Source organism: Geotrypetes seraphini, chromosome 2 (genome assembly GCF_902459505.1).
Source record: "Geotrypetes seraphini chromosome 2, aGeoSer1.1, whole genome shotgun sequence".
NCBI classification, from domain to species: Eukaryota; Metazoa; Chordata; class Amphibia; order Gymnophiona; family Dermophiidae; genus Geotrypetes; species Geotrypetes seraphini.
The window spans coordinates 250,451,695-250,474,236 of NC_047085.1; the positions used below are offsets into that span (position 1 = coordinate 250,451,695).

At 43.0% G+C, this 22,542-nt stretch overlaps 1 protein-coding gene across 1 annotated transcript in view; it reads right to left on the reverse strand.

Annotated features, from left to right (window-relative positions):
- The window catches only part of ZCCHC2 (zinc finger CCHC-type containing 2), a 192,666-nt gene that overhangs the window by 80,045 nt on the left and 90,079 nt on the right, over positions 1–22,542 (reverse strand). Inside the window, exons 6-7 of the mRNA XM_033929327.1 lie at positions 19,536–19,630; positions 12,248–12,322 (exon numbers count right to left, since the gene is read on the reverse strand). Coding sequence (XP_033785218.1) covers positions 12,248–12,322; positions 19,536–19,630 — 170 coding nt within the window. The remainder of the gene's footprint in view (positions 1–12,247; positions 12,323–19,535; positions 19,631–22,542) is intronic.

Genomic DNA, 22,542 nt, shown 5'->3' on the forward strand with positions numbered 1-22,542 from the left:
TAGGCTTGGGAACCTAGGATAAGACACCCTAATCATTGGCTTTGGAACCAGAAAGATACCAACAAAAGGCTTTGGAACCTTGACAAAGAAACCAAATGCGAGGGCTTGGGAACCTGGATGAAGTGGCCCACCCGTGGCTGGTATTGCACAGCTATCGGGCGTGACCCCTATGGCGATGGGGTTGCCAGTTCAAACTCTTGAACTGGTAGTGACAATGTCACCATGGACCAACGCAATAGAGTAGTAGTAATACTACGTCAATACAAAACTGTAACTTTAAAAATGACAGAACTATGTTGAAATAGAGGTTGTTGCCGTGGCAACGTCTCCCAACTTTGTCCCCCTTTTTCACCCATTGTTAACCTGCGTTGAAAAATGAAGTCCACTTTTCTAGGGGGTTTGAAATATGCTCTTTCTAATGAGACTGATTTGAAAGAGTTTCTAAAAGGTATTTTTCTGTAAAAGCAGGCTGAAAATACCCTATTTTTGGCCTTTTTACACAAATTAGCAACTTTACACTTAATTTGTAAACTAATGGAAAGAGCTTGGAGGTTGAAATTGTACTTTTGAAAACAACATTGTACTGAGACATTATGTGCCAAATTTCGCATTTATTACTCAATTATTGTGGGAGCTAAGTAATGTCAAACTTTGACTTTTTTTGGAGCACTAATTTTTTCGGCCAAGTTTACTGTAATTCAGGCATTCAATCAGTGCTTGGCAAAAATTGTTATTGGTAGCAATGAACAGAGCTCAAAAAGTTGTGCAGGGTAGCTAAGTTTCAGTTTTTTTGGAAACACAGCTCGGGAGATATTGTGTCTCAAAGTTGTCAGAATGTCATTGTCGTACTGTATTTCATTGTGGTATGGGGTCAAACAAATGGCTATATCTCCACAAATATTCCACAGGCGAAACTAAAACTTTACCAAAGTTCGTTTGAGACATGGTGGACTCTGCATATGAAGTTTCATCAAAATCTGTGATGGTCATGCAGGGCACTTTCCAAGATTCTGATCACTTGACATGGAATGACCTGATAGCATAGGGCCAAGACCTTGCTCATAACTCTGATAAGATCAATCATATCTCCCCTCAGCCGTCTCTTTTCCAAGCTGAAGATGGGGATAGGAAGGGAGTGATTAAGGAGGATAAAGAGGTAGCTGAGAGGTTGAACACGTTCTTCTCGTCGGTTTTCACATCTAATATACCGGACTCAGAGGAGCTCATGAGTGGGGAACAGGCTGAAAAATTAGAACACATAGAGGTAAGTAAGGAGGATGTCCTCAAGCAGATAGACAGGTTAAAATGCGGCAAATCGCCGGGCCCGGACGGGATCCACCCAAGGGTTCTGAAAGAACTAAGACAAGAAATAGCGGGCACAATCCAGCATGTTTGCAACCTATCCTTGAAAACTGGAGAGGTACCAGAGGACTGGAAATTGGCGAATGTCACACCTATCTTCAAGAAGGGATCGAGGGGTGACCCCGGGAACTACAGGCCGGTAAGCCTGACTTCAATTATAGGGAAGATGGTGGAAGCTATGATCAAGGACGGTATTTGCGAGCACATCGAGAGACATGGCCTACTGGATTCTGTAAGGGAAGGTCATGCTTAACGAACCTTCTGTACTTCTTTGAGGGAATAAGCAGTCGGGTGGACAATGGGGAACCTATAGACATCATTTACCTTGATTTTCAAAAGGCTTCGACAAGGTGCCACATGAAAGGCTGCTTAAGAAGCTGTGGAACCACGGGGTGGGAGGGGATGTGCACAGATGGATCGAGCACTGGTTGTCGGGTAGACTGCAGAGGGTCGGAGTAAAGGGACAATACTCTGACTGGCGGGGAGTCACGAGCGGTGTGCCACAGGGATCGGTGCTGGGGCCGTTACTCTTCAACATATTTATCAATGACCTGGAAAAGGAGGCAAAGTGCGAGGTTATAAAATTTGCAGACGATACCAAACTGTGCGGCAGAGTTAGGTCCAGGGAGAAGTGTGAGGACCTGCAAAGGGACCTGGACAAGCTGGAAGACTGGGCAAACAAATGGCAAATGAGCTTTAACGTGGAAAAATGCAAGGTCATGCATATAGGGAAAAAGAACCCGTTGTTCAACTACAAATTGGGGGGGGGGGCAATGTTGGGAGACAGCAGTCTTGAGAGAGACTTGGGTGTGCTGGTGGATGCATCACTGAAGCCATCTGCACATTGCGCAGCAGCCTCGAAAAAAGCCAACAGAATGCTGGGCATCATAAAGAGGGGCATAACAACCAGGACGCGGGAAGTCATCATGCCATTGTATCGAGCGATGGTGCGTCCACATCTGGACGCAGTCTGTGTTCAATATTGGTCGCCGTACCTCAAGAAGGACATGGCGGTACTTGAGAGAGTCCAAAGGAGAGCAACGAAGCTGGTAAGAGGGCTAGAACACTGCCCATACGCCGAGAGGTTGGATAGGCTGGGGCTCTTCTCTCTGGAAAAAAGGAGGCTCAGGGGAGATATGATAGAGACCTTCAAGATCATGAGGGGCATAGAGAGGGTGGATAGGGACAGATTCTTCAGGCTGAAGGGGTCAACAGGCACGAGGGGGCATTCGGAGAAACTGAAGGGAGATAGGTTCAGAACAAATGCAAGGAAGTTTTTTTTCACCCAAAGGGTCGTGGACACTTGGAATGCGCTACCGGAGGAAGTGATCAGGCAGAGTACGGTACAAGGATTCAAACAGGGATTGGACGGATTCCTGAGGGATAGGGGGATCGTGGGATACTGAGAGAGGTGCTGAGATGTAACACAGGTATAGAAAGCTAACCAGATAATAAGTATAGAAATCCAACCAGGTCATGCATGTGCAAGACCGGAGGGTTAGGACTTCGATGGGAAGATAGGACTCAATGGGAAACCAAGGTGGCAAGGGGGCCCCTTCTGGTGACTCAGACAGGCCGTGACCTGTTCGGGCCGCCGCGGGAGCGGACTGCCGGGCAGGATGGACCTATGGTCTGACCCGGCGGAGGCACTGCTTATGTTCTTATGTTCTTATAAGAGCCCTAACCGTTTCAGTCTTTCCTCATACGAGAGGAGTTCCATCCCTTCACCATCTTAGTCGCTCTTCTTTGAACCTTTTCTAATGCCACTATATCTTTCTTGAGATAAGGAGACCAGAATTGAATGCAATACTCCAAATGAGGTCGCACCATGGAGCGATACAGAGGCATTATGACATTCTTAGTCTTGTTAACCATCCCTTTTTTAATAATTCCCAGCATCCTGTTTACTTTATTGGCCGGAAGGTTTGCTTTTTTTGGGCGGAAGGTTTCATCTTATTGTCTACAATGATACCCAGATCCTTTTCTTGGGTGCTAACCCCCAAGGTGGACCCTAGCATCCGGTAACTGTGATTCAGGTTATTCTTACCAATGTGCATCACTTTCCATTTGTCCACATTAAATTTCATCTGCCATTTGGACACTCAATCTTCCAAATTCCTACAGTCCACCTGCAATTTTTCACAATCCGCATGCATTTCAGTTTAGTGTCATCTGCAAATTTAATCACCTCACTCGTTCCAATTTCTAGATCATTTATGTTTAAATATAGTTATTAATTTACAATGTGCATGGAAAACCATCCGTAACAAAACACAACAGAATACTTACAATTGTGCACCAATAGAAACCATCCCTCCTATCCTCCCTTCCCCCCAAACAAAATTTCTAGATCATTTATAAATAAGTTAAATAGCACCGGTCCCAGTACAGACCCCTGTGGCACTCCACTATTTACTCTCCTCCATTGAGAAAAATTACCATTTAACCCTACCCTTTATTTTCTATCCAATAACTAATTCCTTATCCACAACTGAATTTTGCCAACTATCCCATGACACTTCAATTTTCTCAGGAGCCTCTTGTGAGGAACTTTTTCAAAAGCTTTCTGAAAATCTAGATACACTATTTCAACCGGCTCACCTTTAGCCACATGTTTATTCACACCTTCAAAGAAGTCAAGCAAATTTGTGAGGCAAGATCTCCCTTGGCTGAACCCATGCTGACTCCATCTCATTAAATCATGTTTGTCTACGTGGTTCCACAATTTTATTTTTTATAATTATTCCTACCATTTTACCCGGCACCAAATTGAGGCTTACCGGGCTGTAATTTCCCAGATATCCGCTGGAGCCTTTTTTTAAAAATTGGCATAACATTGGCCACCCTTCAATCTTCAGGTAGTACAGACGATTTTGGAGACAGGTTACAGATCACTAACAGCAGGTCAGCAATTTCATGTTTGAGTTTTTTAGTACCCTGAGATGTATACCATCTGGTCCTGGCGATTTATCACCTTTTATCTTGTCAATTTGGCTCAGTACATCTTCCAGATTCACCAAAACTTTTTTCAGTTCCTCTGCATCATCACCCTTGAAAACTATTTCTGGTTCATGTAGATCTCTTAATCTTCCTCTGTAAAGACCGAAGCAAAGAATTCATTCAGTCTTTCTGCTATGGCCTTATCCACCCTGAGTGCCCCTTTACTCCTTGATCATCCATCAGTCCCACAGATTCCCTCACAGATTTTCTGCTTCTGATGTACCTAAGAAAATTGCTATGAGTTTTTGCTTCTTTTGCAAGTTTCTCTTCATATTCTTTCTTAGCTGTCTTTATCAATGCTCTTGTTTCCTCTTCTTTCCACCTTTGCTGATACATGGAATACATCTGGTCTGGGCTTCCACGACGGTATTTTTAAATAACATCCATGCCTGGTTAACAGTCCTAACCTTTGCAACTGATCCTTTTAGTAGAGAATGACACGGATAACCGCGGGAAACCATCTTCATGTCATTCTTTAAGGAGAGAGGGAAGAATCAGAGTTTAATTGGGCACAACCACTGACCCGCAAGCTTTGCTTTGAAGAATGCTGGAATAGAAGGACTGATGTTGAAATAGACACTAGAAAATGACACGGAATTATTTCCCGCGGTTATCCGCGGGGACGGGAACGGTGATGAATTTTGTCACCGTGTCATTCTCTACCTTTAAGCTTCTTTTTAACTATTTTCCTCATTTTATCATAGTCGCCCTTTCAAAAATTAAACGCCCCTACAGTAGATTTATTTTGAGATAGTACTCCCAGTATCAGCTCAAATTTGACCACATTATGACCACTGTTTCCCCAGCGGACCCAACACAGTTAATTCCCATACTAAGTCTTGCATTCCATTAAGGACCAAATCTAAAATAGCACCCCGTTCCCAGACCAGTTGCTCCAAGAAGCAGTCATTTATGACATTTAGGAATTTTACCTTCCTAGCATTCCTCAATGTAACATTTAACCCATCAATGTTGGGGTAATTGGAATCATCCATTATTATAGTGTTGCCCATTTCTCCAGCTTTCCTAATCTCTGAGCCATAGAACTGCTCATAACTGAGCACTGAGAAGAAGCTGATGGGACTTCCAGCTTTAACTTTTGCAGCGAGGTGGAAATAATGTGCAGAGGTACTGAACAACTGGTGCACTATGGGATCTTACCCCAATCAAGTGTCTTAATTACCTCTTGACCGTTATCCTTCAGCATGGAAACAGACTCTTGTCAGGGAGACTTCATCCTGGGATAAGAATGGCATGGAAATGGACTTGCTATCTCCCAGTCTATGACAGACTGAACCTCCTGGTCCAAGTCTCCATCCTCGTCTGGTCGGGATGCCTGACGAGGGGGGATCCTCTGTGCCATCATCACTAGTGTGCTGCTAACAACCGCTGAGGACTCTCAGCAGTTCAAATAAGCATTCCACATAAGGCTCACAAAATCCAGTGTGAAGCTTTGGCACCCGACATGCAGACCAATCTGTGTTCTTTTTGAATGCTCTGTGTTCTCTCAGGGTGAATGCATATTCTTTCCTATCATTGGTTTTATCTTCTGGCCTTTAATTTTAGACTGTGAATTGCTTTGACCTACTTGTCTAGCAAAGGTGATTTAGTAAGTTTTAAATGAACAAATATGTTCCAGGATGTCCCCTCCCTCCTCTTTCATACCAATGTCAGTGTTTAGACACTTTTAGCACTTCACATGTTGGAAATGGTAGGCATAAAGCAAGGACACCAGGAAACAAACCTATCAAGAATGGTTTCCAAGTTGTTTGTTCAACCTCATTCTTGATATGGTGAGTACGTGGAGTGAAATTAATGCAGCACTTTGCTGGAGGTTCATATCTATTCTTAGATCATTGGCACATCTGGAAGGACACTGAAATCTTTTTCAACTCATTTCTGCTTTATTCACACTACAGAATGACACAGGGGAAAAAATTTGTCCCCGTCTCCGCCCCATCCCCGCGAGCTCGCCCCCGTCACCATCCCGTCCCCGTGGGCTCGCCCCCGTCACCATCCCGTCCCCACAAACCTAGAGAGAAGATTGTTCTTTTTTCCCCAGTTCCCTTCAAGCTGCTTCAGAGTCTTCTCCTCTCCATCCCCCCTCCCAGCACCATTTGTGCGGTCCAGCAGATCCTGCCCGCCAGCTGTGCATCTCCCTCCCTCTTACCTTCTCTTTATGGCAATTTCTATAAGGCTATGCATTGTATTGCAGCAGGAGCATTGAAATCGCGTCGCATTGGTTGCTGGAAAAGTCTCTTCCGATGCAACCGGAAACAGGAAGTTGCATCAGAGGAGACTTTTCCAGCAGCCACACGTGACACAACTTCAAGGCTCTGGTTGCAATACAACGCATAGGCTTATAGAAATCACCACAAAGAGAAGGTAAGGGGAAGGGACGGAGCGAGATGCACGGCCGGCCGGAGAGAGGGGGCTGCCGGACCGCGTGCTCACTCCTTTAACTACGGAGACAAGACCATGGAGTGGTGAATGGCCTTATCCCTGTACTCGCAGTGCCCTTTTTTTGTCACAGTTTCGGCAGGTTACCTGCGGCTAGCCGTGGGTAACAACCACCGTGTCATTCTCTAATTCACACTCACTGCAGAAATGTCTATTTTGGGTGGATAGTGAGGAAAAAGCACTCAAAGATTCAGTTCTAACAAAGCATCTAGCCATCCACTGTCTAAAAAACAATGTTGGTATAAAACAAAATAAATTGAATTGTTATCATCTAGATGCTACTGATGAGAGGTAGTATACCACATTTAATAAATTAAATAATATACCTGTTAGCTCTAATCTTAGTATAAATTATAGAGAGAAGGGGGTGGGCAAGAGACACCAAAACAAAACCTGAGAAAGAGGCTCTACCTTTCAACATGTAAGAAAAGATGTCTGGCCTCAGCACTGCCATTCCTTTCCCCAAGCAAAAAAAACTGACAGCACAACAGATCTTATTGGAGGGGCAATACAAAAACCCTGCCACACTAAAGCCCAGAGCACAGCACATCTGCCTTCCTACTTGGATAAGAGCTGGAGAATGACACAGGGATGGGTACCTATGGTTAATTGCAGGGCAGGGGTAAGGACAGGGACAAGCTTTGTCCCCATTTTCTCTCAAAACTTGAGACCAACATCAATATGTAAAAACTCAACACGTCTTAGACAATTGGCAACTGAATTCAATGATTAAAAAAACTGCAGAAGCTGCTTTTGTAGTTAAATGAACTGTTAAGACATTTGTATTAGAGAATGACACGGTGGCGGTTTACCCGCGGCCACCGCATTTTAGCAGCGGGTCACCCGCCGAAAACGGGGAAGAAAACTAGCAGTCGCTGCGGCGACGGGGACAAGGCCATTCACCGCCCGCGGGGCGGTGAATGGTCTTGTCCCCGCAGTGAGGCATGAAGGATCGCGCGGTCCCCGCAGCTCACACCCGCCTGCCCAATCGATTCTAGTGTTTAGCCAGCTCTCTCCCTTCTCCTCACCTTAGTTTGTAGATTTTCTTTTTCGGCGACCCGCACGCTATCAGAGAGCCGCGCACCCGCTGCTGCTCAGTTTCGATCTTCTGCTCTGACGCAACCGGAAACAGGAAGTTGCAGCAGAGCAGAAGATTGAACACTGAGCAGCCGCGCGTGCGCGGCTCTTTGGGAAAGCGTGCAGGTCGCCGAAAAAGAAAACCTATAAACTAAGGTGAGGAGAAGGGAGAGAGCTGGCTAAACACTAGGATCGATTGGGCAGGCAGGTAGTGGCTGCGGGGACCGTGCGATCGCTAGTGTTCCCGGCTCAAATTGGAAGGAGGGAGTGAAAGGGAAAAGGATTCTGGGCCAAGGGGATGAAGTCGGAAAGAAAAACCCACAGCAGGAAAGAAAGGGAAGGACTGGCAGGTGAGCCAGATGCTAGAAGCAGGGGGGGGGGGGGGAAGAAAGAGAGAAAAAAGCTAGATGGGGTTGAAAAGAAGAGACACACTGGTATGGAATAGGAAGATAGGGGAAATCTGGACACAGGAAGGTAACAGAAAGAGGGGAAATTATGTGCATGGGGCATAGGGACAGAGACATAAAGGGGACATGCCATGGGGAATGACAGATACATAGGGGAGATATTAGAAATGGAGAAAATAGGAGCACAGAAGCGAGATGGTTTGTGGGGATGGGACAGGGACTGAGCTTGCAGGCTCCAGTGGCTTGCACAAATTACATTGTAACGTGCCATGAAAATAAGAGGAAGGAAGGTAGATAGGCCACGCGAGAGGAGCTGAAGGGTAGTAGAAAGGAACAGATGGTAAAGGAGGGAGGGAAGGGTGGTGGTGGAAAGGAATAGAACAGACATTGAAGGAGGGTGGAGAGGAACAGACCCCCAAGGGAAATGTGGAAGACAGAGTGGGAAGAAGACAGATGCCAGACTATGCAGGAGCGGAGGGAAGAAGATGGGTGCTAGACCAATTGGGGGGGGGGGGTGTTAAGGGAGAGGCACAGTAACAGCAAATGGAAGACGCAGAGAGAAGACACACAGTGGATGGAAGGAATTCAATGTGAAGATGTGGAAAGCAGAAACCAGACAACAAAGGTAGAAAAAAAAATTATATTTATTTATTTATTTTTTGCTTTAGGATAAAATAGTATATTAGTTGTGTTGATAAAAATTTATAAACAAAGCCCTGCCAGCTGAACATCTCTTTCTCTAGTTCAGCAGCAGGAACTTTGATTTATAAGAAAGGAATAAGCTAAATATTACAGTACTAAGGCTTATATGGATGCAGCGGGGACGGTGACGGGGCGGTGAATGGGATGGCAGTGGCGGTGACGGGGCGGTGAAGGGAACGGCGGTGACGGGGCAGTGCAGAGGATGGTGGGCCGGTGACGGGGACAGATTTTTTCCCCGTGTCATTCTCTAATTTGTATCTTGTCTGCCTTTGATGTGCAACAAGAGTCTTGTCTGATGATCAGACTACCATCATCTGCAACATCCTTCTATCGGTTCATAGACAAAACCGCAGAAGACAAAGGCGTGCGCCAACAACTGAGCGCGAGATGGAGGCGTACGCCGAAGAAAATGACAGTTTTTAGGGGCTTTGTCGGGGGGTTTTGTTGGGGAGCCCCCCCACTTTACTTAATACAGATCGCGGCAGCATTGTGGGTGGTTTGGGGGGTTGTAACCCCCCTCATTATACTGTAAACTTAACCTTTTCCCTGTTTTTAGGGAAAAAGTGAAGTTTTCAGTAAAATGTGGGGGGTTACAACCCCCAAACCCCCCACAACGCGGCGCGATCTGTATAAAGTAAAGTAAAGTAAAGTGGGGGGTTCCCCCCGTCAGAGCCCCTAAAAACAGTTATTTTCTTCGGCGCGCGCCTCCGCGCTGCGCTCAGTTATCGGCGCGCGCCTTTGTCTTCCACGGTTTTGACCTGACACCCCTTTTATCATATGCCCAGTTGCTCAAGCATCTTACTATTATTGCAACAGATTCATCCATTGTTGCTGGCATCACGGAACCTTAACAATATTATTTAATAGATACTTATTTTCCTGTTCATCCACTGCACAGTTTACAAGAGGGTGCTGAAAAGTTCTCAGCCCAACCAAGAAGAGAATGACTTGGAGCCATGAAATTTATTCCACGTATTCACTCCTAAGTTTCTGTAACCTTTACAAAAAATAATCTGATGTCTGGTCACTGAAATACTGTTCCGCTGCTGCAGTCACCTCCGAATTACTTGAAAATTGTTGCCCTTTCAAACTCTTTTTAAGGTTTGAAAACAGAAAATAGTCAGATGGAGCAAGATCTGGTGAGTAGGCTAGAGATGGTCTATGCACTGAAACCCCAACAGTGTCAAAACATCCATCATTTTGCCAGCCTTGTTAGCAGGTGCATTGTCTTGCAAAAAAGAACTCCTTTTTGCAGCTTCCCTCTCTTTTGTTTCAATGCCTCTTGTAATCAGTGCAGCAAGTATTCTGCATTAACTGCTTAGCCCCTTGGAAGATAGTCATTACAACACCTTCCTAATTCAAAAAAACTGAGGCAATGACCTTTCTTGCTGACTTTTGTGTCTTGAATTTCCTTGGCCTTGGAGAACCTGAATGCCACTATTGCACGGACTACTGTTTTGTCTCAGGATCAGAGTGGCGTAACCTTGTTTTAACAACAGAAACTAGTTCCAAAAAGTTGGCTCTAGCTCACTGAAAATGTTGCAAGATCAACTTGGAAGTTTCCACTCATTGTTTCTCATCAGCGGCACTAGAAAAGGTTCAAAGAAGAGTGACCAAGATGACAAAGGGGATGAACTCCTCTTGTATGAGGAAAGACTGAAAAGATTAGGGCTCTTCAGCTTGGAAAAGACAGCTGAGGCGAGATATGATTGAAGTCTACAAAATTCAGAGTGGAGTAGAACGGTACAAGTGGATAGATTTTTCACTCCGTCAAAAATTACAAAGACTAGGGGACACTCAAAGTTACAGGAAAATACTTTTTAAACCAATAGGAGGAAATATTTTTTCACTCAGAGAATAGTTAAGCTCTGGAATGCATTGCCAGAGGTTGTGGTAAGAGCGGATAGTGTAGCTGGTTTTAAGAACAGTTTGGACAATTTCCTAGAGGAAAAGTCCACAGTCTGTTATTGAGAAAGACATGAGGGAAGCCACTGCTTGCCCTGGATCGGTGGCATGAAATGTTGCTACTCCTTGGGTTTTGGCCAGGTACTAGGGAGCTGGATTGGCCACCGTGAGAACGGGCTACCACTTGATGGACTATTGGTCTGACCCAGTAAGGATATTCTTAGGTTCTTATGTTCATCAGCATTCAAACATTTGGGCACACAGTTAGCTGACAGCTTCTGCATATCCAGCTGCTCATGAATTGTAAACCCAACACATTCCCTGGATATTTGTAGTGTCTCAGCAATTGTTTTAGCTGATATTCGCCAATTTGCCAAAATCAGGTCATGGATATGGTCAGCAATTCAGGAATAGATGCTGTTTGAGGTCTCCCAGACCGTGCTGCATCTTCAGTCTCAGACTCTCCACGTTTAAAGTTTGCACACTACTTCTTCACTGTGGAGAATGATGGTCATTTGCCACTCAATGTTTGCATCATAGATCCATGGATTTCTTTTGGAGTTTTCTTCTGCAGGAATAGGAACTTCATGACGGCTCAGATAATTGATAGAATTCTCATTTAATCTTTATACATTGATAGCTATTTATTCTATTTTTCTATTGTTCATGACTAATCTCTGAGATTATCTTTTGTTAACCGGTTCGAGTCCCTTCGGGGAATGATCCAGTATATAAGATCAAGGATTAGATTAGATTAGTTCCACACTTGAAAATTTCACACTTTTTGTTGACATGGTACAATCAATGATCTGAAACAACGTCAAAACATAGCATCATGTTTCTGCAAACTTGAAACTTAAAAAAAAAAAAAAAATAATATATATATATATATATATATTTTATTTTTTTTTTGCAAAGTTTCACACTTTCACACTTTTCAGCTATAGTGGCAAAATAATACTCAGAATTTAGGCAGTTGGTTGGGCTGAGAACTTTTCAGCTCCCCCTCATAAGATGATGTAAAAATACAGGCAACAAACTTTGGGAAGATTGTACCAAAACCAGATCAAAATGCAAGGTTCATGTTTGCGATTTATAAACAGTTGTACAGAGTATTGCCCCTTTTTATACTTTAATTTAAAGAAGAAAAAAAAAATCATAGGCGTTTGAGCCATGTGCAAAATCATAAGTGTTCGAGACTTGTGCAAATGAGGACAAAACCATGGGGTGGGGGGAGGAGAGACAAAGCCCGCAGAGGGAGGGGAAGGGCAGGGACAATTTTTGTCCCTGTGTCATTCTCTAGTTAAGAGCTGCCCTGCTCATAGTACCCTCACCTTCCTCCTGACTTGAAGCCTCAGAGCTGTCCTCCTTGAAGTGCTCAGAAGCCTTCAAACAGGGCTGTAAATTACCTGCATAGAACAGAAAGTGGAATTACTCACCTATAGCAAGTGTTCTTGGAAGACAAACAGGACAAGTATTCTGACAGATGGGTGGCATCACTGATAAAGCCCCAGTGTGGACACTGCCCAGCATTCTAAAGTTTCTGGAAGCCTTTAGCAAGCACCCACCATATATGCACAAGTCTTTTCCCACCTACATAACTTGCAAGGGACTCGGATAAAAAAGCATAAAGAAAGCAAGAGGGTTTGTGAAAATACTTGTCCTGCTGCCCTTGGAGAGCACTGCTACAGATGAGTAACTTCACTTGCTTAGAGAACAAGCAGGACATAGGATTCTCACACTTGGGAATCTCTAGCTACCAAGGCTGTCGGAAAAACTACAAATTGGGACTCCAAACAGCAAGATCAACAAGAACCAACACTAACAATAAAAATAGTCCTGTTGTGAAGGTGCAGCCTAAAATAATAAACAATGCCTCTAGTTGAACGGAGCTGTATTCTAGACTCCAAACAAAATTCTGCAGAATTAGCTGACCAAACCAGCTATCACACTGAATATTCTGCTCGAGACAGTAGCAATATGTGAATGTGTGGACCACGTTGCAGCTCTGCAAAGCTCCTCAATGAAGGTTGACCTCAAGTGAGCTAGACACAGCCATGGCTCCATGATATGGCTTCAAGAGTCAGCCTGGACTGGGCATAAGTGAAGGAGATGCAGTCTGAGTCAATTGGACTTCCTGAAACCGGGGCTTCGGGAAGTCCTTCCAACTCAGTAAATCGGGGATTCCCCTGCCACAATCGGCTGAACCAGTAGAGAGATCCCCAATTCCTCTCTCCCTCCCACCTGATCCCCCTAGCCCCCCTCCTGAGAGCCCCCTTTCACTGCGTCAGATGTCCCCATACCCCCAACATCCCCACACACACCCCTGTACCTTTAGATTTGGGGGGAAGTAGCCCTCTCTGTGCACCTCCCTGATACCCTATGGGTGTTCATTTATATTTTTGGTAAGCTGCATACATCAGGGTCACCAATTATGATCAAAGACCTGACCTAGATACTCCGGGGATCTCTGTCGGTCTGAAATTTGCCTCCTCTCAGGGTCAGGCGCTTCCACAAAGCAGTGGTTTGCCGACAACACTCAGTCACGGTTTAGGGCTCTTTGAGGCCCAGCTCTCGCGCCTTTTACAACTCATGGTCCGCAGAGGGACAAAGGTTCCTGCCCCCAACTCAGGCGCCCATCCAGTACGAATATGGCATGACATGGGGTAAAATCACCTGAGCAGTCCATTACAATCTGTTTAAAGGTGGAGGACCCTTGGGATAATCCCAGCAAACCTTAGTTTTGCCAATTTCTGACTTACTCCAATTTTCTCAGAACTGCCATGTGCTGTGCCTGCATCAGCTTCTCACTGCAGCTGGAAATGGAGAAGACAAGACAAGCAAGAGTGGCTCTAGCGGCTTGTCTCTTCAGGATACCTTTTATTTAGGTTCCAAAACCTGAAATCCGACCCCTCATTCTCCCACACGATTCTTCGGGTGTGTGTGGGAGGGAGAGGGGGGGTAAACGTAGCCAACCTTCACCAAGCCTCCTGGCTAGTTGCGAGATCTAATCAGCTTGCGCTCAAGTGCCTGACTCCGCAAGGATGAGCACCACTCCCAGGGAACCTGTTCCCAAGCTCCAAGTATTAGGAGCAGGCTGGCCAGGAAGGTGCTCTTTTAAAAGTGTGGTCCTCCTGGCTTCAGATCCCAATGTCTGACCCTTCTCCCAAGAAGAACTGTCCCAGGACTACTGGGAACCTCTTAGTACAGGGAAGTCTCAAAAAAGATAACAAATCAAGTGCACAGCAGAAGACAAGACACCTTCACAACTCGCTTGTAGAAGTTAAGACTGAAGAGAGAGGGCACTACCCAGAGAGACAAGGAGGTGGAGCCGAGAAAAATGATCGATACTTTTTACAATCCAACTTGAGAGTTGGGGTATACAACCCCATCCTTAAGGAATTGTATGCTGTTTGTACAGGAAATTGATATTTGGTCCGTACTGTGCCATGAAAGGGTCAATATCATTTTAACTGGAAGATCAAAATAATAATAATTTTATTTCTTATATACCGCTATACCATAAGTTCAAAGCGGTTTACAACAAGTTATATACAATGAGAGTAAGAGATGTTTACAACAGGACAAAAGCGAAAAGCGTATGTGAGTTTTAGGGTAGGAGCACTATCAGGTCCTGGACCTGAGGGGCCGCCGCCTGAGCGGACTGCCGGGCACGATGGACCTCCGGTCTGACCTGACAGAGGCAAGTCTTATGTTCTTATGTTATGGTCTTATGTTTACAATGAGATACATACAATGAGTGTATGAGATGTAAGGGGAACAGAAAAAGTACTTTCTGGGATACAAATTGCAAATGGAAGAGAACCAAGATGATTTGAATCAAAAGGAAGTATCTAGTCAGAGATTGGGGTACAGGGGAAAACAATTTGGGTGGATACATTACATTACAGATTTCTATTCCACCATTACCTTTCGGTTCAAAGCGGATTACAAAAAGAGTTATGGAAGAAGGGTTACAATGTTAGATCAGAAAAGGTTTCCAAGAGAGGGAAAAGTAGGATCTGGGGTTAGGGAGGGGATGGTAAGAGGGGGGTTAAGCTTTATCATGGTATTAAGCTTTATTAAGGGATTTCTTGAAGAGTATAGTTTTTATTTCCTTTCTGAACATCTTGTAGTCTGTGGTTGTTGTCAATAGGTTGGAGACTTGGTTGTCTATCTTCGCTGCCTGAGTGGCCAGTAGTCCGTTGTATAGTTTTTTCCGTTTTACTTCTTTGATTGGGGGTAAGTGAATGGGGTGTGTGTTTTTCTATGCCTGGTAGAGGTGGTTTGGATGAGGCGGTCGTTTAGGTAGGTTGGGCTGTCTCCATTTATAGTTTTAAATAGTATACAGTAGAATTTAAATTGTATTCTTTCCTGGATTGGAAGCCAATGAGAATTGATGAATGCCTCAGTAATGTGATCATGTTTTTTCAATGAATAGACGAGTCTCAGAGCTGTATTCTGAATTGTCTGTAGTTGTTTAATCATTATTGCAGGGCAGGGGAGGTAGAGGATGTTGCAATAGTCTAGGATACTTAGGATTAGAGATTGTACTAGGAGCTGAAATTGTGTTTTTCGAAGAATTTTCAGACTTGTCTAAGATTTCTCATAACTGCGAAAGATTTCTGTATTGTTTTGTTAATTTGTGGTTGCATGGTGCAGCCTTTGTCAATAGTCATACCTAGAAGTTTTAGGGTGGTTTGCAAAGGGTAGTTGATAGAGTTGATTTCTAAGTTGGTTATGGTTGGGATTTTGTTATTTTCTAGGAGGATGAATTTAGTTTTGTCTGGGTTGAGTTTCAGTTTGTGGTCTTCCATCCTTTACCTTTACAATACCTTTACAAATGGGAAGGATGAGTTAATCTAAAATCAAGAGAATTGGGGATTGGGATGAGGATGGCTGAGGATTGGGCAAAAATTAGGAATTAGAATTTGTTAGAGACGGGTCTTCAGTGATTTTCTGAAGTCGGCGTAAGAAGTGGCCTTGAGAATGGGTTTTACGAGCCATGTGTTCAGTTTGGCTGCCTGGAATGATAACATTCTGTCTAGGAACTTCTTGTAAAGACATGATTTCAGGGATGGGTAATTGGAGATTTATTCTGCGAGAGCTCTTATTAGAGCTGTTGAGGATGAATTGAGAGGCGAGGTAAATTGGTAGCATCCCAAAGATAGCTTTGTAGCTGATGCAGGCAAACTTGAAGAGTATTCTGGATTCCACCGGCAACCAGTGGAGTATCTGGAAGTATGGAGTGATATGTTCCCATTTTTTTAAACCAAAGATGAGCCGGACCGCAGTGTTCTGAATTAATCTCAGATTGTTAAGTGTCTTCTTATAAGCTCCCAGATATACAATGTTGCAGTAATCCAGCGTACTCAAGATGGATGATTGTACAAGTAATTGAAAGGATGAATCATCGAAGTATTTTTTAATGGTGCGGAGCTTTCATAGGACTGATATACTTTTTTTGAACATTAAATCTGTATGCTTTTCCAGGGTTAGGTGTTTGTCAAGGGTGACTCCTAGTATTTTTATAGTTTGGTCAATTTCGTAATCACGGCCATTCACGTGAATCTTGTTGTCTTTTATCTTTTCATTGGGAGATGCCAGGACAAAATTTAGTTTTTCCTGTGTTCAGTTTTAGTTTGAAGGCCGTCATCCAAAGCTCTATTTGCTTTAGGGTGTTGGTTAAGAGATTAATAAAGTCTGACGACAGACAGGTTAGTGGTAGCACTACAGTAATGTCGTCAGCATAAATGTAAAAGTTGAGTTTTAGGCTTTATAGCAGGTGTCCCAATGTGATAAGGTAGATGGTTGTTTTTTTTTAAATTCTTTATTCATTTTTACATATTACAACAAGTGTATAAGAAAAATCATTTGAACTTATAAATATACACTTGATTAACTTTCATATATCATTACAAATATAACTTTTCAGCCAATACCTATATTCTATAATATTTTGAATATTATGAACTATTCCTAGTATCTAAACAATTGATATAAAGTTAGAAAGCCCTCCCAACCCCTCCCTCCCCTTACAAAAGTTCCATTCCCAATACATCAAAAACAGTTGAATAGGGTCGGAGACAGCGGGGAGCCCTGGTGTAACCTGCAGTTGTTTTTCCAGCTGAAGGAGAATTTGTCTTCTTTGAATACCTGATAGAATGTGAACTCGAGGAATTCCTGGAACCAGTTGTAAGCATTTTCTGTGATGCCTAAGGATTCTAAACAGTTCATTAAGATGGTGTGATCTACTAGGTCGAAGGCAGAACTTAGGTCCAGTTGTAGAATCATTGCACTGGTGCCTTGACTGAGAAGGGAATGTAGGTGGTTTAGGAGTGAGGCCATAATTGTTTCGGTGCTGAAGCCGGGTCTGAAACCTGATTGGTTGTTCTGCAGAAAGTTGAATTTGTCTAGGTAGGTATTTAGTTCAGCTTTTACCAGGCCGTCCATTAATTTAGCAGCAAGAGGGATGTTTGCGACAGGTCTAAAATTGGCTATGTTATTGGGATAACATCTTCCAAAGCTTTCACTAATAGCAATTTAGTTGGATAAAAGGAGTCGCTGAGCATTGCTCCTTGTAGTTTGTCTGTGAGAAGACATTCCTAGAAGCTTACTTAAATTGAGAAGGAAGAAAATAGAATGCATACATGGATTTTCATAAGTACCGTACATGCACTATTTTACTCCTCACAGCTACATGTTGAAAAGAGTAGGTATAAAGTACACACGCACATGGATGCTTTTACTGCATATGTTCTAAACCAGAGCCTCTAACCTTTTTCATGTAAAGGATCACAGCGTGACTACAAGAAAGTTCTGAAGGTAACCAAAACATTTCAAGCTTACACATACTACAAATTTTTTACACCTCTCTTGACCTGCTTGTTCAGATTTGGTATTAAACTTTAAAAAATGATACTAATATTGACTTCAAGGATATATTTAAAAACTCATTTTATATTGGATTGTCAAAAGTAGCACATTCCATAAAGGAGACAACTGAGTAACACACTTAAAGTTACTACCAAGTGGGTAAAATTGAAATTAACACATTTACAGGATATGAAGAGCATACAGGATATGAAGTTACCCACTTACTTTGTCTTGGAAACCACACCTACCCACAAAAGCTAAAAAGTACCCTTGTGCTTTACAAGTACATGAGCTAGTAGAAAATTGATCCCTGAAAGCACTGTTAGTCAAATATAAATGTTTAATCAGTAGGGAGAGTATTTTTACATTATTCGTGGGTCTTGGACTGGATGGAGACAACAAAGCAGTTAAATATGGTGCTATTGAAGTGACCAAGGATGCTGTGAGAGCAGTGTTTAGAAATGTACAAGTTGGGTAACTATGACTAGAACTGGCACAAGATTGACCTCAGTGTATCCAGCCAACACTGTCTCCCTCTACATTGACTACAAACCGGTGCAGATCTTGCCTATCAAAGAGCAAGAAAATAAGGACATCCAGGAAAAGATAAGTCATTGGCAATAGTCTTTATGACAGCATATCTATTGATGTAAGTATTGACATATAAAGTGACTGTCTAAAAAAAAAAAAAAAAAAGCCAGGATGCTGCTTGAAGAAAGTAAAACACATTCAGCAGCAGTAGTCAGCTTATTAATTTAAACACCAATTGCAATGTTCAGGCCCTAAACTGCATAGCTTATCCACATAGTATTGATTTTCAACTGCTATCTGGATAATACTGACACCGCCATCCGTCCACCCTTTGTATGGGTAATGGTGGAGCATTTCCATGGCTTTTCAGCTGCCACAATCTGAAGTGTGTTGAAAATCAACAGAAAAAGAAGTCAAAGTGAAATGTCTAACCTTCCTTTGAAAATAGACCTAACGCCTGGGCTTGGTATTTTAATCATTAAACCAAGCCAACAAATGTTAGCCATATCACTAGCTCAAATAAATTTTGTTAAGCTGAAAAATTGACCCAGTATCAAAAGATTATAAAGAATTGCTTAAATTAATTATTGTATATACTTGACTATAGGTCGATCCCATGCATAGGGACATGATCCAGAGTCTGTGCACTACTTAAACCCACTGGAAGGTTTCTGGGGCATCATGGGAAAAATAGCCAAAGTGAAATAAAAATGTCTCAATTGTAAAATGTAATTTATTTATTTTAAGAAATATCATCTGGGTGCTCAAACCTAAAGAGACCATGTGGGGGGGAACCCCCCCCCCCCAAACTAAAAAAGAGCCAAAACGCTATGAAAATAATGACAAGAGGTCCTACTGGGCAAAAATGAGAGGCAGATAGGAAATAAACTTTCTGAGGAGAAAAACACACAACAGTGACAGAAGACACTTTTTCACTGTTCTGTGGAAGAAATTAAACTGTGGGTCCTGTGCAAATCAGGCAGGCTGGAAAAAACACACACATGTGCAGTGGGGCCTGCCAAAAGGCTTCCAAAAAGCGTTAGAATCCTGGGCAGTATTTGCAAGGGGCTTCCTTTAGTGATGCCATCCACATTTGAGAAGACTATGTCCTGCTTGTCCTTGGAGAAAAACATGATCACAGTGCAATAATCTGTTATCTAAACCAGCATATGTTTACTTCCAAGTGTGTTCAGTTAGCTGGAACAGAAACCTTACCTTGAGGATGCAAGGACTCCGGTGACAATGACCGAAAGAAGGTGCGTACTTGTGGATTTTGTAGCAAGGCTTGTGGAGGAGATGAAAACAGCTGCCTGAGTACAATAATGAGAGTTATATTGAGACTAAAGGTGCAGAAAAAGGTGTGTGTATATTAACACACACACACTCTCTCTCTCTTTATATAATCTATCTAAACACACAAAGATATTATAAAAATGACACCTGCCTCCCCCAGCCTTTTACCTATAAACCACTTGTATAATAAAGATTGTCCTAATCCAGCATCCTGGCTGGCACTCAGAAATCATCAATTGTGAAAGACTTCTTTCTAGAAATAAGTTGCTCCTGAGTGTTGCACACTCAAGCTGGGATAGTATTTAATTAACAAAAATGTTGTTATTCACTTTAAGAGTTCCCTCCATTGGCTACACCTGGCTCCTGAAAACAGGTAGGATTGCCCTGGCAGCAGCTGCTGCTACTCCTGTAGTTATCTCAAGATAACTTGAGCCGCAGGGTAGTGGCGGAAGAGAAATCACTAATGTAATGTAATGTAATTATCACCTTTAAATCACAGAACTCCTTGAACTCTTTCCAAGGCCTGTACCAGTCGCCCCCTCTTTTGGCAAATCAGGTGTAGCTTACAGCTATTATCATTTAGCCTGGGGGCAAGGATCAGCTGTAGAAGGAGCTAAACAGAACGCTCCTAATCAAAGGCAGTCCAGGGGTATAAGATGATAAATATTTGAGATAAATTTCACTTTTTCTCCCCTTTTTTCCCCCCCCATTTGGTCCTTCTTCCCAGGCTTTCTTTTTTTGATTCTCAATTGTGGCTAAGGTTACTGATACATTATGTATGCCTTTTCCTGTTAACTTGATTTGTATGTGGGTAATTTCTTTGGTAGATAAAGTTTACTTTTACTCATCAAATTTTCTTGGATGTAGACTTTTAAAAGCAAATAAAAACACAACTTATCTTATGTTGGCTTCTCATTTCTTTTAATATGAGGAAGAATTAGATATTTACCTTGATAATCCTCTTTCCTGTAGAATAGCATATGATTTCTTATGGATGAGTTCTATACCCCAACTCGTGAGTTGGGACTGCAGATGTCGATCATTTTTCTCAGTTCCACCTCCTTGTCTCCCTGGACAGTATCCTCTCTTCAGTCTGTACCAAAAGCAAGTGATAACACTTAAAAGAGAAATTACAAGGAGTGGTCCAGGGAACTCCATGGTAATATTAATTGCAATCTGCTCTAAATAAGAAACAAAAGACAGTAAATATTTCAATAAGAACTGGCAATGCAAAGGTAGAACCAACCTCTCCACTTACCTGTATGCAACTGGCACTAACACTTGTATAGTTCTTCACAAATAGTGTACTTTAATTGGAGTTACTCTGATATTCTGCCACCCAAAAATTTTCTTCTCATCTTTTTAGCTGCCATGGGGCAAGCCGCTGGAAATTCAAACCCAGAGTATACTCAGTCTTTACCTGCAGAGCGCCAGGATCCGAACCTCAGCTACAGACAAAGGGGAGCTTGGAGGACCCATACCGGGATATGGAATTTACTGCAAGCAACGTCTACCAAGAGCTATCAAAACTAAAAGTAAACAAAGCTATGGGCCCGGATAATCTAAACCCTAGAGTACTTCTGGAATTGAGAGATGTCCTGGCAGAACCGTTAGCCGAGCTCTTCAATCTTTCCCTAAGCAAGGGAAAAGTTCCTTTGGACTGGAAAACTGCCAACGTTATCCCGCTCCACAAAAAGAGATGCAGGTCAGAGGCTGAAAATTATAGACCGGTGAGTCTCACATCAATAGTGAGTAAACTCATGGAAATGTTGATTAAAAACAGATTGGACACGATTCTGGATGACGAAAGATTAAGGGATCCCCACCAGCATGGCTTTACGAAGGGAAGATCTTGTCAATCCAATCTGATAAGCTTCTTGGACTGGGTAACAAAAAAACTGGATGGGGGAGAGTCCCTGGACATTGTGTATTTAGACTTCAGTAAGGCTTTTGATAGTGTCCCACACCATAGGTTATTGAACAAGATGAACAATTTAGGACTAGGAGAAGCACTGACAGCATGGGTAGAAGACTGGCTTAGCGGCAGAATTCAAAGGGTGATGGTAAACGGTATTCCCTCAAAAACGTCAAAAGTGACCAGTGGAGTGCCACAGGGTTCGGTCTTGGGCCCGATGCTATTTAATATCTTTGTAAGGGACTTCGAGGCAAAATTACATTATTTGCCGATGACGCTAAACTATGCAACGTTGTGGGCAGGGCAACAGAACCTGACAGCGCAACCAGGCCTAACACTATGGAGCAGGACCTACTTTTACTGGAACAATGGTCCAGTACTTGGCAACTAAACTTTAATGCCAAAAAATGTAAGGTAATGCATCTTGGAAGCGGAAATCCATGCAGAACATACACCTTGAATGGTGAAAACTTAACAAGAAGTGTTGCAGAAAGGGACTTGGGAGTACTCATCCGGGAAGATATGAAAGCTGCCAATCAGGTCGAGAAAGCTTCAGCAAAGGCTAGACAAATGCTGGGTTGCATCAGAAGGAGCTTTATCAGCAGAAAGCCTGAAGTCATACTGCTGTTATACAGATCCAATGGCGAGACCACACCTGGAGTACTGTGTCCAGTTTTGGAGGCCACATTATCAAAAGGATGTGAAGAGAATGGAGTCGATTCAGAGAATGGCCACTAGGATGGTCTCAGGACTTAAAGATCTCCCATATGAAGAACGTCTGAATAGACTGCGCTTATATTCTCTTGAAGAGCGCAGAGAAAGGGGATACATGATAGAAACATTCAAATACATCAAGGGCCGCATTGAAGTGGAGGAAGAAATCTTTTTTTCTTAAGGGTCCCACGGCGACAAGAGGGCATCTGCTAAAACTTAAGGGGGGAAGATTTCATGGTGACACCAGGAAATACTTCTTCACCGAAAGGGTGATTGATCGATGGAATGGTCTTCCACGCC